This window comes from Microcebus murinus, chromosome 3 (genome assembly GCF_040939455.1).
Source record: "Microcebus murinus isolate Inina chromosome 3, M.murinus_Inina_mat1.0, whole genome shotgun sequence".
Taxonomy (NCBI): Eukaryota; Metazoa; Chordata; class Mammalia; order Primates; family Cheirogaleidae; genus Microcebus; species Microcebus murinus.
Window position 1 is genome coordinate 20,509,570 of NC_134106.1, and position 20,853 is coordinate 20,530,422.

Here is a 20,853-nt window from a genome sequence, read left to right on the forward strand (position 1 = left end):
AATGAGCTAGATCATCTCAAGGTCACTGAACCCAAAATTTCAGGTCATTTGGATTTCTTTCTTTTTAAAGTGTTTTCAAATCTTGTTTGGGCATAATTAATCCCATTTGGTCTTTGGGGCAACCCAGACTTCCAGAGTGACTGCGTTTGGATCTGCTGCTTTTCTCGCCTATGTGCAGCGCAGCAAGCAGATTTTGGACAAAGCGGAGGATGAGGAAGAATAAGGCAGAATGAAATGAGGTCAGGGAGGGGACGGAGAGAGAGAGAGAGAGAGAGAGAGAGAGAGAGAGAGAGAGAGATGAGAGACAGATTAATTGAGAGGGAATTAATTAACACCGAAAGAATGAAAACAATGAAAATGGCCAGTCCTAACCTTGGCTTCAAGCACCCCCCACCTCAACTTATTTCTTTGCCTCCCACACTACGTTCCAGAAACACTGCACGTGATTCTAGCCTACCTCCCTCTCTTCCAGCTTCTGAGTAGAGTGGCAGTTCCCGTCTCACAGCTGGGTTCTAAAGCAGAACCCTGGCTAGAAGCAGCCATCCCCTCTGAATGGAAGCCAGATGTCATGGTCGCTCTCCTTACCATAGCACATTATCAGTAAATATGGACTGTTGTCGTTGATGAAGCTCAGGTATCTACTGGTTAGTACCAGACACAAGATGTATGAATCATGTCTCCACTCTTTGGTTGGATGATGATTCAAACTGTGACATGAACTCTCTGAAACTCTGTATTTTGTGCCCCATTGGCATAACAAGTTACTTCCCTTTTCTCAGAAGTGAGATTTGATTTTAAAATGTGCAACATCTGATCTGAAATGTGCGAAACATTTTTTCCCAGTACAGCCTTTAACTTGGAACTTGTTGCAGATGTCGAATGTGCCACTACAGATTGTTATTATAATATATTACAGATATAACAATTTCTGAGCCCACCTGCAGATGTTATGCTTGTATAATAGAGTCATCCGCAATGGAAAGTAACAAGCTAATCAGAATCATTTGTAACACTTGTGGCTAGCAGAATTTTGTGTTCTATTGAGCGTCAGTCTTCTTTTTAAAAAATCTTGTTACTGGCTGACGCCACGTGTTCCATAGCACTTCACTAATATACACAAGAATTTAATAAAAGCTCCCTGAAACAGTATTTCATTGCTCAAACTTGCCGCTGCCATATTGGCCTTCCATAACGAAACCCTCCTTTATCCCAAACCATAGTGGCTTAAGCACATGTCTTGACCAAAGTACCTTTCCTTCTCTTGAATTTCTCTAACTCTGACTTTGCATTCAATTCTTATGGATCCAGTGAGAATTTCTTTTTGCTTTCTTAAAACATGCTATTTAACAAACTACCCACATGTACATAGTATGCGCTCAGTGTTTGTTAGATGAAAGAACAAGAAAGGCTTTGCAAAATGGGTTATCAATACGTTATGCAATTGAATGTCAGCTGGGTTGTTCTCTGATGGTCTTTGTTCCCCATCTCTCATCTGGGAATTTCTAGGACTGAGGGATCTCTCACCAGGCCAGTCTCCCTCCAATTCTAACAGAGTTACTGTGCCTCGGGTCAGGGAAGAGTCATTGCCATGGTCTTCCTCAGCAGCCCAGACATTTCCCAGTCGGCCAGGGTGTCTGCTCTCTTAACATTTATCTCCAGGCCCCAGGGTCAGGCTGATTACACAGAAGCACAAGTTAGTGACAGGAATGGAAATGATGAGGCTTGAAAATTCTTCACTCTTTGTTCTGCTCATGGGTGACAGGATAATTAGTCCAAATGAGGTGCTGCCTCTCCCGAACTATATTTAGTCTAATTGCAGAGCTTTCTTTCCCCTGGAGGAGCTTTGGGTCCCTCCCTAGTAAATGACAGTGCCAGAAAGGGAGCAATAATGAGCCCGCTGGCCAGAGCCTTCTCAGAAGGGAGGTGAGGGTGGGGCAGCTTAGCTGTGTCCAACATTCAGGAAATGGGGTTCAACCCCCAACTCTGCTGCTGATTAGCTGTGTGACTGAGGACCCTTGATCTCTGAGACTTAGTGTTTTATGTGTTCAATAAGCACGATAATCTCCACCTCCCAGGAGAATGATGATGAAATGTGATAACTTTTATAAACTGCTTTATGAATTGATACAAGTATAGGAGGATTACCATAAATCACAGAAATGCCTAGATTTCCCCTTCTCAAAGGGCCAGTGCCCGCTTAACTTGACATGTGAGGCTCTGTCACACTTATGAAGAAAGTTTGTCATCATCTTCTCTTTCTTCCACCTCTCTAGACCACTGTTTCCAATCCTCAAGCACACGGTTAATGCTCAATATTTGATGCTAATATTAATATTTGTAATTAAAATAGAGAAGTATTGATTCAGCAAACAGAAGAGATACCATGTTGCCTTAGTCCATTTTGTGATGCTGTAACAAAATACCTGAGAGGGGGTAGTTTATAAAGAAATTTGTTTCTCGCAGTTCTGGCATCTGGGAAGTCCAAGATCAAGGCGCCTTCTTGCTGCGCCCTCACATGGCGGAAGGCAGGAGGGCAAGAGAGAGCAAACCCACACCCACAAGCTCTTTTTATAATAAAGCAGCATTAACTGTTCAGGAGGGCTCCATCCTCTTGACCTAAACACATCCCTAAAGGCCTCACCTCCCAACACTGCTGCGCTGGGGATTCAGTTTCCCACCCATGAATTGTGGAGGACACTAAGACCATAGCAAATGTATATTGAGCTTTCTAAATATATATATTTCAAATAAATTAACAAGAGGTAATGTTTAGAAGAGCATTTTTTTTTTCATTTTCAACAGGGACACTTAGAGTATATTACACTGATATGCCTTTGTTTATCCATTCTCTATATGTTTTTAAATTTAATAATTTAAATATAATTTGTCATTAAAGTATTTCACTTTTCCTTCTCTGAGAGGACTTTTTAAAGAAACTTCCTTCTCCTTTTTGTTTGTCCTGTTTCTCCACCTCTCAAATGTAAAAGAACTTTAAAATTGCAAATGAATTCTGTTTAATGCAACGTATATTAACTAAACATCTGCTATGGAGAAAAAGGAAGGTTGAATGAGGTTGTTCCTCCAACTCACCCATCATAAAATCCAGTTAAAACATACACATAGACTTGCCGTTCAGCACCATGGCTCTCAGCGTTTTCAACTTTTCCTTCAATCTCATTAAGACCTGCAGTGCAATTATGAGACAACCATACACTATCCTTTCTCAGCAATCCATCCCTCACCCTGCCAAACCTTTCATTCACACAACGAGGTTGTAGCTGACTGTGCCAGGGAAGAGAGGAGGGTCACTGGCTGAAACAGAGAAGTGATGGCTCAGCTTTGCGCTTCAAACTAGATTTTTTAACGTCCAGAGTGAGACGACAGCCTTGAGAGCCAGGCTTTTTTGAGAAAGGGGTATTTCTTAGAAGTCCTAAAGCTGAGTTTCTACATAAAAAGAAACAAAGCCTCTTGGAGAACTGACCATAGAATAAACCATAGAGAGCAGGAAGCACAGATTCCTGCCACACGTGGGGGAGAAAGCCCTTCTCCCAGAGTGGGATTTGGGGACAAGAAGGAGGGCAGGAATCTAGATGCAGGTCTCTTGGCTTACCTTTGTGTCAAAACAGCAACAAACACTCAGGTAAATGTGGGGGAAATCTAAGAATATGAAGGTTGGTGTCTTTATTCCCTGGACTAAGCATGGGGGTACTAATAACAAGTCTCAGAGAAACTTTGGAACTGGGTTAATGCTAGAGTAGCGATGGCTGAGGGAAGGACCTAAGTAGGGGGGCTTGGAGTCAGCTCCATAAAATACCACATTATCCAGAGCGGTGCAGACCAGGGTTCTTAAGCTTTTTGGTATCGAGAAGGCAGATTAAGTGATAAAGATCTACGTGTGTGTATGTATATGTGTATGACCTATTTTTTTTTTTTTTTTTTGAGACAGAGTCTCGCTTTGTTGCCCAGGCTAGAGTGCCGTGGCATAAAGTCTAGTTCACAGCAACCTCAAACTTTTGGGCTCAAGCAATCCTCCTGCCTCAGCCTCCCGAGTAGCTGGGACTACAGGTATGTGCCACCATGCCCAGCTAATTTTTTCTCTATATATTTTTAGCTGTTCAAGTAATTTCTATTTTTTTAGTAGAGACGGGGTCTTGCTCTTGCTCAGGCTGGTCTCAAACTCCTGAGCTCAAACAATCCACCTGCCTTGGCCTCTCAAAGTGCTAGGAGCCTCCCAGAGTGCTAGGATTACAGGTGTGAGCCACTGCGCCTGGCCTATGACTTATTTTTTATTTCTCAGAAGTCTTGAAGTGTTGGGAAGCTGTTGAGCTCATGGTTGTGGACATGCATTTTCTTTCCCAAAATTTTTTACTTAAAAGATCAAATTTTATCATTGTCAACCAATACTGTCAATTGCTTTCCTTAGTGACAGGCTCGCTTTGTCATTTCCCAGAAAATCCCCAAATCTGAATAGCCATGGTTTGTCAGTCATTCTCTTATATGGTGTTACATGAATTAAGTATTAGCTCAGCGTGTGACTCAACCACACAAATGTTTTTTCTCAAAATTACTACACTTCTGTATGTGCAAAAGTGTTTTATGTATAAACTTCCCATTTTGCCATACATACTGAAATGACAGGTACTCAGGGGTTGAGATTTTTAAAAATTTTTTTAAATTTATTTATCTTACTAAACCATTTTAAAAACAAAACTTAGAAGATATTTGAACTGAAGAGAAATGAAGCAACAACACATCAGAATTGCTGAGATGCTGTGAGAGCTGTAGCTAGGGGGAAATTTATAGTATCGAACAGCTACATTAGAAAAGAAGAAAGGTCTCAATAACATCAGCTTTCAAATTAAACACTGGACAAAGAATAAATTAAAGATAAACTAAGCAAAAAAAAAAAAAGAGAGAAAAAGAAAAAAGAACATAATAAGCATCAGAGTGGAAATCAGCAGAATAGAAAACAGAAAACCAATAGAGAAAAATCAATGAATCCAAAGCTGGTTTAATATTCTGAAGTCAGTCAATGTAATTTATCATATTAAAAAACTGAAAAAGTCAAACCATACCATATCAATAAATGCAGGAAAAAGCAGTTGACAAAATCCAACATCCCTTCCTGATTAAAAACCAACAAACTCTCAGGAGGTAATAGAATGAAACTTCCTCAGCCTGACAAAGGGCATCTAGGAAAAACCTACAGCTAACATATTTTTTTTAAGACACAGGGTCTTACTGTGTTGCCCAGACTGGGCTTGAACTTCTGGGCTCAAGCATCCTCTTGTTTCAGCCTCCCAAGTAGCTGGAACTACAGGCTAACATAATATTTAATATGAAATACTAAATGCTTAGATCAGTAACAAGGATGTCTACTCTTTCCACTTCAACATTGCTTTGGAGGTTGTAGCCAATATAGCAAGGCAGAAAAAGAAAAGTTACCCACATAAAATTTTCTATCTTCAGAGATGACACTGTTATCTATATAGAATGTACAAAGCCAAGAAACCTAATAAGTGAGTTTAGCAAGGTAGCAGGATACAAAATCAGTACAAAAATTTAAATCAGGCCAGGCGAGGTGGCTCACGCCTGTAATCTTAGCACTCTGGGAGGCCAAGGAGGGTGGATCCTTTGAACTCAGGAGTTTGAGACTAGCCTGAGCAAGAGCAAGACCCCGTCTCTATTATAAATAGAAAGAAATTAATTGGCCAACTAATATATATAGAAAAAAATCAGCCGGGCATGCTGGCGCATGCCTGTATTCCCAGCCACTTGGGAAGCTGAGGCAGTAGGATCACTTGAGCCCAAGAGTTTGAGGTTGCTGTGAGCTAGGCTGATGCCCCGGCACTCACTCTAGCCTGGGCAACAAAGCGAGACTCTGTTTCAAAAAAAAAAAAAAAAAAATTTAAATTAGTACAAAATTTAAACTTCTGACCTCAAGCAATCCTCCCACTTTGGCCTCCCAGAGTGCTAGGATTACATGCATGAGCCACTGTGCCCGGCCCCAAAATGGGATTTTGATTGGGAATATGTATAAACTATACCTCAGTTTGGGGAGAATTGAGATCTTAATGGATTGCACAATTGATCCTTCTTTGTATTTATGTGTGCTATAAACATTGGTGTACAAATCAGTCACGTCCCTTTCACTGCTTTTGGGTATACACCCAGAAGAGGAATTGCTAGCGCATATGGTAAAGCTGTTTAACTTTTTGAGGAACCACCATACTGTTATCCGCAACAGCTGCACCATTTTGTTTCCATAAGCAATGCACAAGGTCCTTTGTGTAATTCAAGTCCTTTGCTCATTTCTTGTTAGTTTTTCATATATTCTATTAATTTCTTTTTCTAACCATCGATGGCCTGAATAGAACTGAGTATTAATTTCTTATCAGATGTATGATTTGCAAATACTGATTCTGTGGGTTGCTTTTTCATTCTGATAATTTCCTTTGATACACAATTTTTTTTTTTTTTTGAGACAGGGTCTCCCTCTGCTACCCAGGCTGGAGTACAGCGGCCTCATCATAGCTCACTGCAACCTTGAACTTTGGGGCTCAAGGGATCCTCCTACCTCAGCCTCCTTAGTAGTTGGGACTACAGGAGTGCACCACCATAACTGGCTAATTTTCCTATTTTTTTTTTTTTTTTGTAGGGACAGGGGTCTCGCTTTTGGTCAGGCTGGTCTTGAACTCCTGGCCTCAAATGATCCTCCAGCCTCAGCCTCCCAAAGTCCTAGGATACAGGCATAAGCCGCCATGCCTGGCCTGATGCACAGATTTTAAACTTTTATTAAATTTTTTTTTGGGGGTGTGTGTGTATAGACTGGGTCTTGCTACGTAGCCCAAGTTGGTCTTAAACTCTTGGCCTCAAGTGATCCTCCTGCCTTGGCCTCCCAAAGTGTTGGGATTACAGGTATGAGCCACCATGCCTGGCCCCACAATTTTTAAATTAAGTCCAGTTTATCTGTTTTACTTTTGCTGTCCATGCTCTTGGCATCATATCCAAGAAGTCATTATCAAATCCAATTACACAAATCTTACTGTTTTCTTCTGTTTCATAATGGTTTTCCCTTTTAATTTTTGTATATGCTGTTAGGTAAGGGTCCAACTTCATTCTTTTGCATGTGGATATGAGTTTTCCCAACATTTGGGGAAGACTGTCTTTTCCCCATGGACAGATCTTGGCACCCATGTTGAACATCATTTGACCATATATGAGAGGTTATTTCTGGGCTTTTCTATCAGTTTACATGTGTCTTTATGCCAGTACCACACAGTTTTTATTACTGTAGATTTTTAGTGTGGTTTTCCTTTTTAATCTGAAAGATACACACTTTGTCTGGTTTATGTTCAGTTCTTAAACCTCCTTTGAGTGTTCACTGGCGAGATCAGCACTCTCTGTAGTACCCAACTTTAGTCAGGACCCAGGGACAGTTGTGCAATCAGGCACAAGGGAATAGATAACAAGGAAGCAAGTCATCCAACATGGAGCCTGGTTTCTTTAGGGGGAAAAAAAAGCACAGTCACTAGAGTAAAACTGTATGCCTTTATTCAACCAACATGAGTCATTAAAATAGTTTGTCCATGTGCAGAAACATTATACATTCAACTCTAAAGGTAGTTTTTATATGATCAATAAAAGGAACAGTCTAAAAGTGAGAGGAATAAAAGACATAATGAGGAGCTGAAAGGCAGAGTTTTATCTTCAAAGTGCTAAGGCCTATGTGCACAGATTTTAAGTGGTCAAGACTGATATGGGTCGTTTCTTCCACTTTGACTTCTCTTGGTGCTGGTAAAGGGTGTGATACATATAGTGAGTCACAGAATTAAGATGGGTTTTGAAAAAGTGGGTCAAAGCACTTATGGCTAAAAATTTTTAATTTCTAGGGTTTTGTTTCTCACATTCTCTAGATCTTTCATGGATTCTAGAAATTTTGTGAATTCTCCAGGAACAGACTTGCTCTTTAATCAGTGCTTTATCATCAGAAAATAACTTATCATGTCCTTCCCAGCCAGAAATCTATCTCCTTATCTAACAAAAGAGTAACCAAATCTAAGACTCTGGAAGAATCTTATTAATTTAAAACTTGTGCAAAGTGATTACATATAGGTTAAACTGGGGTTACTACTAAAGAAGTCTCTAAACTGCTGTTGCCTGAAAGCCTAAAATGAAAAGAGTTGCTGACTTAGGGTCAAAGCCCAACTCTTATCATTTCCCAACCGTAGGTATTTGAAAACATTAGATTCTGTTTTTTTTAAAGAAATGGCCCAAGACATGTAAAATTTTATGTATCATACTTTCCACAGGAAGAACATAGGTTGTGTGTAAAATAACAGTTGTCAGGTATCTTCAGATACTTCGATAACATTTAATGCACTGCTCTTATTAGGCTAATTTGAATCTTAAATATTTAAATATTTTGAAAGAGGATCCCTGATTAAATTTAATAAAATTGAATGTGGACTCAAGTTGGTCCAATAATACTGTTTAAGAAGCCAACTTCTGTTTTGCTCAAAAAGGTACACAATCTTAAATCCTGAATAGCAGCAGAAAGCTGCCACAGTTCCACAGAAAACTATTCCTTAACCCAATGTCTCAAACTCCATGTTACACTTAATTCAACATGTCAAGCGAACTCAAAACCTTAAAAAAAATACTGAGAAATAGAATAAGCCATGTAATTCAAAGTTTACTTAAATCCACTTAAAATCAAACCCTAGGCTTATCTTTCTCCTCCCCAAGGCATCCTCTAAGTTTTACTGTTAAGATGAGTATCAGGATATGGCTTTTATCTCTTCAGCTTCTTTTGGTTTTGAAGAACCAGAAAAATTCATCTGAAGTTACTCTTCAGAACCGCCTAGCCACAGCCCATCTCCACAGCTGATCATGTCTGGCTCTTTCTCAGGTTTCTTTTGTCCTTCCTGTGATAAAGATCCCCTTCCGCAGATCTCCCTTTTTAGGTTAAGGATGTAAGTCATAAGGAGGTACATATTCCTTAGTGCATACAGTTTCTATGAAAGAAACCTGATCTTCTGTTGAACCAAGTTATTAGGAAAATAGATGATATCCATTCTCCTACTTCCTGGGTAGTTAAGACTATATTACATAGTGGAATACACTGCACACTTTTGACTAAAAGGTGAATATGAATATTTTGGCATACAGAATTTGAGTTGCAAATCCAATAATCCAGATTAAAGACAGTGGTAAGGAAAAGTCAAGACTAAGCACTGGCAAAATACAACAGAACACTAGATTATCCTTTGAAAACGTTTCTATCAGAAACTTCTGAAGAATTAGGATTTAGGCCACTAAAATGAAAAGGGTTGGAGGCCCACTGAAGTCCTTTTTAAGTTCTGTGACTTAAGATACAGGAAAAAAGGCCAATTCTACAATAGAATAGAACACTAAAATATCCATTATGGAGAAAAACAGGGATGCAACAATTCAAAATGAAGGGATACAGTTCTCCTTATTACCTGTAAGATGAAAATGTTTTTAAAAAATTCCCTTTAGCCTCATTTGGGTTTTAACAGTGACAGGAAAGCTGCATCATTTACCCAATTATTACTTGAAAGTTAGTTGAAAAAAATAGACATACTGACCTGAATTAATTGAAAGGGATCTTTTATTAATAGATGTTACTCAGATTTTTTGAAGTTTCTATTCAACTCTAGATAGTCCATTGATAATTCTCAGAAAAGGGTAAATTTTACTCATATGACTACTCACACATTGCGTTTTTTCATTGAATGCCTTCTTTTCCTTCTTCATGTTTAGCCACCGTTTTGCCTGTGCCTCAAACACATCTGTTTCACTCATTTACACTTAAACTTTCCACATTGGGGAACAGGAGCACGCTACTCCTTGAGCACTGAACTAGAACCATGATGTATGGTTTCTATTATAAGACCTTTTGACAACGCACAGGACTGTTTCTGCTTACCCTTGCATGACCAGCACTTTAACATGGCTTAGCACAAAGCAGGTGCTCAATAAACGTTTGGATTTGTGAATGACATGACTTGTCATTTTTATGGACATGATTTGTCCATAAAGTTACAAACATGATGCAAAATCTCTGGCTTCTGAAGACCAGTTGAGATCAAATAGTGTCAAAAGCAATGAACACAGGTTCCTAAAACTCTGTGAAGTAAACAAAGGGTGGCTGGGGATCTGGGCTGAAGTTGCCCTGTGTTCTGGCATATTGTTCTTTGTCATTCAACTGCAGACCAACCATATCTTTAGGTTCCCATGTCATCAATGAATATAAATTTTACTTTCTATGATGTAGGAGGCCCATTTAAATAAAGATGTACTAGAAATGGGGAATCAATCTTTGCAAATGGTCATCAGGAACTAGTTTGCACACTTTTTAGATATTTTACCTTCATTCCTATTCTATATGGAAATTATGAAGACGCAGATAGATGTTCCCTGAGACTCAAATTGTTTCCTTTAGAAATAGGACATTTTCAGCTAAGATCTAGAGTACTGTCTTGGATGGCTGAAGTATCTCCAATGTCTTTGGATAATCCAGAAGTTTGAAATTTCAATATTTGAAAAAGAATATTGTCTTTTATAAAAAGCATTATCCTTAATTTCCAAAATGTGTCAATTTTTAAAATCAGTAAAACCACAGCTGAGCAATTATGGGGAGAACTCACTAGTGAAATACAACAAAAAGTCAGTTTCATGGGTCAAGATATATTCTTGAAAATAGGACCTTAACAATTTTTCTTTCAGGTCACCAATGAATCTTTGTATTATTATTATTTTTTTTCTGAGACAGAGTCTCGCTCTGTTGCCTGGGCTAGAGTGCCATGGCGTCAGCCTAGCTCACAGCAACCTCAAACTCCTGGGCTCAAGCAATCCTTCTGCCTCATCTTTCCGAGTAGCTGGGACTGCAGGCATGCGCCACCATGCCCACCTAATTTTTTCTATTTATTTTTAGTTGTCTATTTTTAGTAAAGACGGGGTCTTGCTCTTGCTCAGGCTGGTCTCGAACTCCTAAGTTCAAATGATCCTCCAGCCTCAGCCTCCCAGAGTGCTAGGATTACAGTGAATCTATGTATTATTCTTTTTAAAGAATGGGCAATATATCTTTATATCTAAAGATCTATGTATCATTTTGCTCCATCACATTATCCTAAAATCAAGTATAGTCGCAAAATAAGTTCTCTTAGATCAGACATCTAAGTATAGAACTGCAGGCAGTTAACCTTTGACACCTGGCTCAGTTCTGATTTCCATAACTGCCCTTCCTGACACCAGGGAGTTCAAAATTCAAGTGTCGAATGCTGAAACAGAACCTAATCAAGGCACAGGTGTTTCTCTTCACATGTTCCTCTTACTCTTCAGCCTCTCCAGATCAGTCAGGACATGACTCTGCCTATGAACCTCACTTCTTGGAGAATTGGGAAACAGAAAAAAAGTTTTCCATTATCTTCAAGAGATTATTTCTTCACATACCCCGAGGGCCTGAAAGGTGGAGGCAGTGAATGTCTGCTAATGAATTATTAACCACTATTGAGAAAGGAAAATCTATTTGTCTCCCCTGAGATATTTCCTTACCATTCTTTAATTTAGAAGCAAACAATGGGCACATTAAGAAAGAGGCTGCACTGTGTTTCTTCACTTTTCCAGTAACATTAAGTGGTAAGGAGCCGGAAGAGATCAACGAGGAAAACATGGAGACAGACAGACTAGGATAATTTAATCATATTTTTACTTAAATTCTAAAAGAAATACACTACCCTGATTTATCGCCAAATCCCTCGTTTCACTCTCCTCCATACAATCCGGGGTGTCTTTCCCATAGTAGATAAGGCAACAACTGAGGGCCCTTCCCCATGCCACGCTCAGATGTGACAGACCTCAAGATTCACCAAAAACTTCAAGGTTTTTATTTTCACTTTTAATGATCTTTTACTTAATAATAAAATGAAAATAAGAATATAGGAATACATACAATCTATATACATATATTTATTGCAAATACTTAAAATTCTTATGTAAAATGATTTTTCTATATTTGTGAAAAAATATGACTTTTTAAATGGTGTTGACACCAACTTCTCTGTACATACCCTCAATTCCAATGTTAACAATTCCTTTAAAAAGGCAAAAGACACAAAAGTTTCGCATTTACCAAACCAGTCTGTACAAACCTTATAGCCTGAAGGGAAAAAAATAGCTTGTGGTAAATAAGTCAATTCTCTTTTAAAATAAAAAATAAACCCCCAAACTATTCCCTTATTGCATTTTTTTTTTTTTTGGAAATAATCTGAGTGTCTTTAGAGTAACTTCCTTGAAATAATTTGTGCCTTAACAGTGAGGTCCTACATTAAACATACCATATATGAGAAATTCAAAGTCTTCCACTGTCACTTTTTACATAGATATTAAAATATATATTACTTAAAATATATTACTGGAAAGCTATTTTTAAAATTGATCTTTAATAGTTGTATCAAATGTAAAGCATTAAAAAAAATAAAGTAACCAAGAATCTATGAAGCTATTGCTTCAACTTTAGGAAATGTTTTACCTACTGTTCTCTTTCAATAGGTATGTAGGTATTGAAACATGGTAGGAAAGGTCCCTGCCTATCATCATGTTTCTCAAAGTCTCTTTGGACTATTCTATAAATTGAGCTGAAAACTACCTTTTGCCAAGTTTTTTACTTAGCGCACTGTTGTAATGCAATGGGGAGGCTTTTCCCTCCTTGCTATGCTGTGAAACCTCTGAGTCAAAGAGAAAACAACCCTAGCCCTGCTCACTGACAGTGAGTTCTAGAAATAAATAGCAATGTAATGACTAGAGAAGAGCCCCCCCCCCATTATAACAAGTCATTTCACCAGAGAGCTCTTTAGGGATCTCTAAGGTGGAGAAAGGCAATAATAAGCAACAGAATGGTTACTGTCAGGTCATTAATCTGTATGACTTTACACCCTCACCTGGAAGGCAGTGAGGTCTTCCTTTGGCTATTTAAATCTGAGATATGATCTAAAACATGTATATTTGTGTGCTTTCACAGCTCATGTAAGTATGCTTCTTCCCCCACGCCAAGAATAATTTCTCACTGGCCAGCACTTAATCTTAAAAATGTTCCATGGAATACCACAGATAGCTCCAGTATCTTGAGCGTAGGGCTAAGGGAACAGAAGCAGGGCAAACAACTACAGGTATTTGGCTTTACTTTCTGTTTAATAGAAAGGGGAATTTTAATTAATGAAAATTCTTTCAGATTCAGTCTTCTCTACTAGACAACTTTGAATATTTATAAATAAGACTGAGATGATATATTATTAATGCTATCTCCTGAGGTGACCTGCAGCAGAGGGGGTTAATCTGAAGGCTAGAGAGGGGTACACCGGAGGCATGTGCATCAGGCATGATGCCTGACTAGTCACTGGAAACGATGTCAGATAATACCCTAAGAATAAGCTTAGCACTTAATAAAACATTTCAGAGTGAACAACTCAAGAGCTAAGTTAAAAGATGGTTTAAAGGTACTGTTGGAGTACCATACTCTAATAATTTAAATGTTTTCTTGTTTCTACTGCTTCATTTTCTAGAAGGCCAGATATTATGTAATTTTTTTCTGTTCAGCTTATAAAATGAATGGTTTTTTACTTGAAACAACTGTTTTGAAACAAACTGAAAAATAGGCTGGTATTCAATTTACTACCAATCTGAGATAATTTAAACCTGTTCTCTCATCTGGTCAAGACTGAGGCAGTATACATAGTTGGTCATTTCTGTTTTACAAGTATTCCTAAATGCAAATATTTAGCTGAGTATTATTTGTGGAGAGAATCTGGTGAACAGCAATACTTAGGACCTATCTGTAAGAGCCTGGGTCAAGATGAAGAGGCACAATATGGTTTGCTTTCTGAATGGACTTGAAAATCCCTGATGCCTTTCCTCCTTTCCTGGTCACAGTCTGTCCATCTGCAGAAACCATGGAGAAAAGCCTTTCTGACAAGAAAGGGCTGCAGCAGAAAAATCACTTTCATCAACCAAAACTGGTAATTGATATTTAGCATGGAGTCAATTCTGAAACATTCAACTTCTTCCAGCATGCAGATAGCCCTCAGCCCTGACACTTAAGGTGGGGAATGGAATGGCTGGACATGGTGTTCCACCTGGCATTAAGTCTTTCTAAACTCACCCCCTGGATTGCCCAAGGTGCTAAACATTTGGAGCACAACCATGATTTCTCTTTCCTATTGGTTCTTGGCTTGAGAACTTACTCTTTATCCCTGGATTCTTGCAGCTTTCTTATCTCTTAGCTGTGTGTGTGCTGGAAGAAAAGGGGGAAGATGGAAGGACATCATATTGTCTTGTCTGAAACTGGAACAGATATTAATCCTTTATTTGCCTTGGGCCACAAAAAAGCCAGAAATGAAAAATGAACAATAGTGAAGTGAATTTCTTATGGTATTTGGGGCAAGGACTGTGGCAAAGCATTAAAAAAAAAAGTGTATGATGTGTGGGGAGGGGACAATAGAATGGGGGCAAAACAGAGATTATTATTGCTTTCTTTCTCCTAATCTAGAATGTGACTTAATGAGTTTAAATTGTTCTGCAATTTGTAGATATCACATCCTGAATATTAAGTACAAAGACAACTGTACTATGTTGCACTAATATTTTTACTTTATACACTTCAATGGGAGACTTGCAATCAATATGCAAATGGACATCCTCAGATTTACTAAACTCTGGTAAATTGTAGATTTATTTTAATGTTCTTTAACCATGACCTAAATATTATATACTCAAAAATTCTTTAGTCACTAGAGAAGGATTTAAAAAACAAAAAAGGAAACAAAAAAAGAAATAAAAACAACAAAACTTTGGAACTAATTTTTCTTCCTTTCCATGCATTCCCTAAGCCATTCACTGAAGCCCCTTTATGTCAGAAATTTCTAGTTGCACAGACTGCAGTAATCCAAAACAGGGGACATATTTTCTAAAACAGAATAAGTGCTGTGTACTGTGTATGTGTGCACACATGTGTGTGCAAAGTGAGATAAGATTATGTCGGCATCCTCAGATGCCTGGGGGGTCCAAACAGGTTGAACAGAATAGGCAAATGTGGCATTAACGAGCTTTTCTATCTGTGACAACAACTGACTATAGAACATTAGGTAATGAGTTGGAGGAGAAGAGGAAAAGAGAGACTACCTTGTTTCTAGTGTTAAAATCGTTCTCCGAAGTTCTTTACTTTCAATTTAACAGTTTTCTGCAGTTTCATTTCCCTTGCCTAAAAATACATAGTTTAAATCACCCCATCACTAACTTTTCTATTCATTTTATGCTAGTATTTCAAAACTGTAAGTTCCCATGAATGACTAAGTATAGGGACTTTTTTTTTTTGCTGGAATTGTTGCCCTGTACAGGCTATAACAACATGAGAGTGGGGGAAAGCAGGGGGACTGGAGAGGCAATCCCTTCACAAACTACATTCACTATGTCAGGACAGGGGTGGGACTAGGGAACAGCAGGGATCCACAAACAACAGAGTACTTGGCCACTGTACTGGTTTACAGAGGCCAAGAACCAAGTCAGAGCTTTCAGAATCTGAAACATTACCTGTGAAATCAATACCTTATTAAATACTTCAACTTAAGAAGCTTCCACCTAAGGTAAAGGGACTGAGTAAACTCTGAATCCAAATCCTGCAAAGGCTGAATAATCTATGAATAACCTGCAGCCAGACTGTCAAGACATAATCAGCATGAATAGTCACTGCTTTAGACGATTCCTTCACTCTTTTCTTTTCCTGACCTCTTAGGAAAGGTCAGAAAACTTCCTTTCACCATGCATGGCATTAAACTTTTCTCAGAGTCACATGAAGTAGAACATAAATCTGAATTCAAAGTAACACATTATTACCTAAACACTTGGAAAAATGTTAAACAAAATGTGACATATTTACATGATTTTTTAAGTGCAAACTTGTCACAAATTCACAAAGTCTTGCTTGACTTAGACTTACTATACAAGGTGCTCTTCCTCTAAAATGTAAAAGATCTGTACTCTGTATTCCTGATTAAGTAACATTTGTCTCTTAAGACAACTGAAACTTACTTGTTTATTTCTGTGATTCCAAAAGGATGCAAAAAACACATCTGATCAACCCATCCCTTCCCCTTCCTTTACAGTGTGTCTCCTTCTAGTCTCGTTACCGAACGACAAGGCAGGAGACGCACAGTTTGGAGGGGCCGATGCAATCATCATGGCAGAAAGCTCCACACCCTTTGCACATGATCATGGCTTTCAATCGGCAGTAACATTTTGAAGGCGTGTCCTCTATGCTGTTCTCTTCGGGAAAGGCCTGAACAGGAATGGTCTGGCCATGGCTGCTGGGATTCATAGCTTGGCTAGCAGGGATAGTAGTGACAGTCACTGAAAAGGACATGACATCACCTACGTTGCTAGATACCTGGCTACCTGGTACAGCAGAGTTATGGTCCATGTCAGATGAGGTGGAAACATTGATCATGCCTCTGTAGCTTGGCCCTATCTGTGTGGGGCTTCCATACAACTTTGGGGTTTGCAGTGGTGGAAGGAGTAGAGGCTGATGGGTGGGACTGTCTGCAGGTAGAGGAAGAGCAGAATTGAAAAGCTCAGGGCTGCTACGCATTGTCTTACCTCTCACTGCATGAGCCATTTGCTTCTGTGCTGCCTGAATTAAATCTCTGGCCAGCGTCTTTTCATCAAATGTTTGGCCTCTAGTGAACAGGTAATTCTCCTTGCTTAAAGTGGTTTGGTCATTCACTGATGTCTCGGCCTTCACATTCTTGTTAGCTAAGCAATCACCGGTGGACAAGGTTTCCCTACTGTGGGGTCCTGAACTTGTGTCCCATTTGCCAGAACTCTGGGAAACCTGGGGTTCCTCCTTTACCATGATGGACTCCTGCTCATCACCAGTACTTTCCTCATCAGTATCATCTTCTTTGCCACTGCTACTATCTCCTGTTGCATTTTTACAGTCTGTATATCCCATTTTCAAGGCTTCAGTGGGGCTACTCAGACAAAAACGGTCTTCAGGGTTTATAGAATGGGTCCTCCTAAAGCTTTCTGAACCCCGGCCATAGGTGGAAATATTAAGTAAATAGTGACCTGCCATTGCAGGCTTGGATGTCCTTCTGCCAGCAAAACCCAGCATGAACCTCTGGCTTGTGGAGATGTTTTCCAACTGGAAACCTGAGTGAGTGAAGTTGAACTGGGAAGGCGGCACAATTGAGAGAAGATTCTGCCTCCGAACCCTTTGGATGAGAGTCTGAAGGATCTGATCTTGGGTTGCTTTACTTAGTCCTTCTTGGTATTGGTGTGAGTCAATGCTGGAGTCCCTCAGCTCCTTAGCTGAAAAGAGCTGAAGGGGCCTTGGAAAAGGGAGCGGTTTACTTTGTAAGGTTTTACCCAGCTGCTGTGTAGCTGGATGGGCCTGGCGCTCATTAACTTCCTCTCTGGTGCTATTTTCTGTCATGCTGCTAGCCATGAGTGCTCCCATCCCCCTTTCCTCTTTTGTAGTCAGTGGAACAGTTTTCATTTCAACTTTGGTGAGAGGTTTAGGCAGAATTTGCTCCATGGGAACATCTTTGCCCTGGAGCAGCTGAGTAACTAAAGGATTATTAGCAGGGATATTAGAGCTTGATCTTGAAGTGGGTCCATTCATATTTGAAGAAGTTCCTGGGGTTTTAAGGCTAGAAGCTGCTGGCAAAGAGCTCAAGGATGGAGTTGATCCGGCAGGTGCTGTAGTTACACTAACCTGGGGTACCGGAAGCTTTTCTAAAGTGGCTGTGGTCAATAAAGATGTTAAAGGGGAGGGAGTCACAGCCACTGGTGCACTAGCATCTGTCTTTGCTGAGGCTAAAGAGTTTGGTGTATTCTTACTAGAACCAGCTTTGGGCTCAACTGTGCCATCAGCTGCAAAATGAACAGATGAGGCACCTGAGATTAGAGCAGGACCTATTGGAGGAGAAGATACTTTCTCCTGTCTGCAACTACTGGGCCCTTGTGGGTGGCTAAGAGAGGCCACTATGGCCGTTGCTCTGGTGGGGTTCAGTTTTTCATTATCTAATTTCTCTATGTGGGCTGGTGATGGGACATTTGTGCATGCTCCACTGATGGCAGGTGCTGGAGGCACTGAGGGGGTTTGCTGTAGTTGTGCTCCAGAGACACTATGAGGCTGTGCCTGGTCTGGGGTGGTCTTGGTCTCAGATTGGGGCTGAGTCTCTGGACCACAGGGTAAAAGCTCTCTCGTACCTCCCCTGCTTCCAGTTCCTGCCAGTTCCAGTGTGGGGCCTTTTCCAGTTCCACTGGCTCTGTCTGAGCCTGGACTGCCTCCTCTAGCAGCTTTCCCTTCACCACCCTCTCCTGGACCTTGTCCACCCCCTGGGCCAGGTCCTGGAATGGTCCCTCCAACTGAGGCGGCTGCAGCAGCTGCGGCAGCTGCAGCAGCTGCTGCCCTCTGTGCTTTGACCAGCTGGGCTTTTGCTTTGATGTCTGCGAGAGTTCTGGCGCCTGTTCTGTTAGGACTAATGATGGAGACTGGAAAACAAGCCCTGGGAGAGACCTGCGATGGATGAAACGGCATGGGGGAGATTCTGGAGACCGGGATCTGAAAGAAGTAGAGGGAAAAAAACCAGTTTAGTTTTCACTTACAAGAATAACTTAACCAGCCCTTACATTTTTAGAACACATGAACACTATAGCACCTGTGACAAACATGGGAGGTCTATGGCTGAGAGGTCAAACCTTGGAGACAGCAACAGTTAATGTCTCTAGCTTCCTTCCACCTTTTCTATTGGTACCAAAGAATTCCCTCCCTCCACTACCACCCTAAATCCCCACAACTCTTTCCTCAACACAACTATCTCCTAATGTCACGACTACTCACAACTGCTAATTAAGATATAGACCTTTTTATGGTATCTACATTTTTACAAAGTGTGTTTATGTTTGGGGAGGCAGAGAAAGAAGGAAGGAAGAGGAAAAGGAAAGAAAGAAAGAAAATTGTATCATTACTATCTTTTACTTCTTAGCTTTACTACCAAGGGGAATACTTGCTCTTCTTTCTTCTATGCACACAGTTATGTTAAGGTGAATTATCTCAAATTACAGAGGCTTCCAGATAGCACTAGAAGGAAGGCAGTGTGTGATCCACAGGTACACCCCACTATGTCCACCCACATAAGGGAGTATGTACATACTGTTTACCAGCCATTCTCACCCCTGGCTGGTATTATATTTACTTTTGTAACTTTTAAAAAATATATATGCTCTGGGTCCTATCCCAAAATATACAAATTAGGAGCCCTAGGAAAAAGTGTATTTCTAAGAAGCTACTTGTGAGATTTTGATGTACTATTAAGTTTGAAATCACTGATTTTCATACCATAAAAATACCATGTCTGAAATGAATTTGCCTCCTCTCCTAAACAATACTTTGATTCTCTGTGATTTAAAAGTTAGAGCTGTGGGATTTTTTAAAACAGATTTTACAAAGTCCATGTATTTAACATCAAGAAATGTACTTAATCTCTCTAAGAGCTAAATCTGTTTCATATCCAGTTCTAAGCCTAGATGCATATTTACTTAGGACATAGTGTTTAGAAGCTGCCCATAGTAAGAAAGAAGCAATCATTGTCCCATATTAATATCATTTGGAAGAGACTGCAAGGGAAAAACGGGAAAAAACACATAAAACTAAAAAAGTAAATACAAGAAAGTTGTTTAGGGGAATTTTATGTAGGGACAAAACCTAAGATTCCTCTTAAGAGTAATACCATACCTTGCATAATAACTAAAAATCATCAACATGTTGAAATCAAACAAAAACAATCACTGAAAGTGGTTTTAAAATAAAAAGATTTAGTACTTAAAAATAAGTTTCAGTCATTTATGTAAATAGCCCTATTATCCAATTATGCAGAATAAATTATACTTTCTAAGTAAAAAACCATTCCAAGTTGTCCAGGTACTAGTAACAATTTAACTTGCTGAGAAGCCCTACCCTGGCAGAGCAAAGTAATTAAATGCTTTTCTTTTTAAATGTCTAGTCATCCCTTGGTATTCATGGGGAATTGGTTCCAGGACCCCTATGGATACCAAAATCTGAGGATGCTCAAGTCCTTTATATAAAATAGTGCAGTATTTGCATCTAACCTATGTATACCTTCCTGTATATCTTAAATCATCTCCAGATTACTTATAATACATAATACAATGTAAATGCTATGCAAATATAGTTGTTATACTATAATTTTTATTTGTATTTTAAAACTGTTATATTGTTATTTTTTCTGAATATTTTTAATAGGTGGTTTAGTTGAATTCACAGATGCAGAACCCAATGATAGAGGGCCAGCTGCATACTGAATGTAAAACATATAATGTGCACGTGTGTATATAATTTTTATACACATATGCCTGTAACTAACTTACAACATTTGTACTAAATTTCAAGTTTGTTTTCTACTTAAATTTTGCTTAAAAGGTTTTATTTTGTTATAAATTACATTGAGCTTTGTCTAAGAAGGTAAGATTTGAAATAAAGGCTAAGGTAAGACAATTGTGAGAAGTAAAGTAGTACTCGACATGGGTCAAGTTCTAGGAAGGGAATATTTCCAAGGAATATTTCCTGATAGTACTAATTTTGGCTCATCTAAGTTAAATAAAAAGGGGGAAAAGTACTTTTATTGGGTCTATTTTTCTATTTGTATCCCAATGTGAATGAGCAGAACTCAGTACCTTAGGCTCTTGGTAAGCAAAATAGTTATCAATAAACATTATTCATAAAAAAGTATTAATGAATAAATACTATTTACA

General features: G+C 39.2%; 1 protein-coding gene across 4 annotated transcripts in view; it reads right to left on the bottom strand.

Annotated features, from left to right (window-relative positions):
• Positions 1-11,702: 11,702 nt before the first annotated feature.
• Positions 11,703-20,853, bottom strand: part of ASXL2 (ASXL transcriptional regulator 2) — a 110,704-nt gene continuing 101,553 nt past the window's right edge. For all 4 annotated transcript variants that reach the window (XM_076000612.1, XM_012788150.3, XM_076000611.1 and 1 more), the window contains one exon: positions 11,703-18,643. In XM_076000612.1, coding sequence (XP_075856727.1) covers positions 16,202-18,643 — 2,442 coding nt within the window. In that variant the 3' untranslated portion in view covers positions 11,703-16,201. The remainder of the gene's footprint in view (positions 18,644-20,853) is intronic.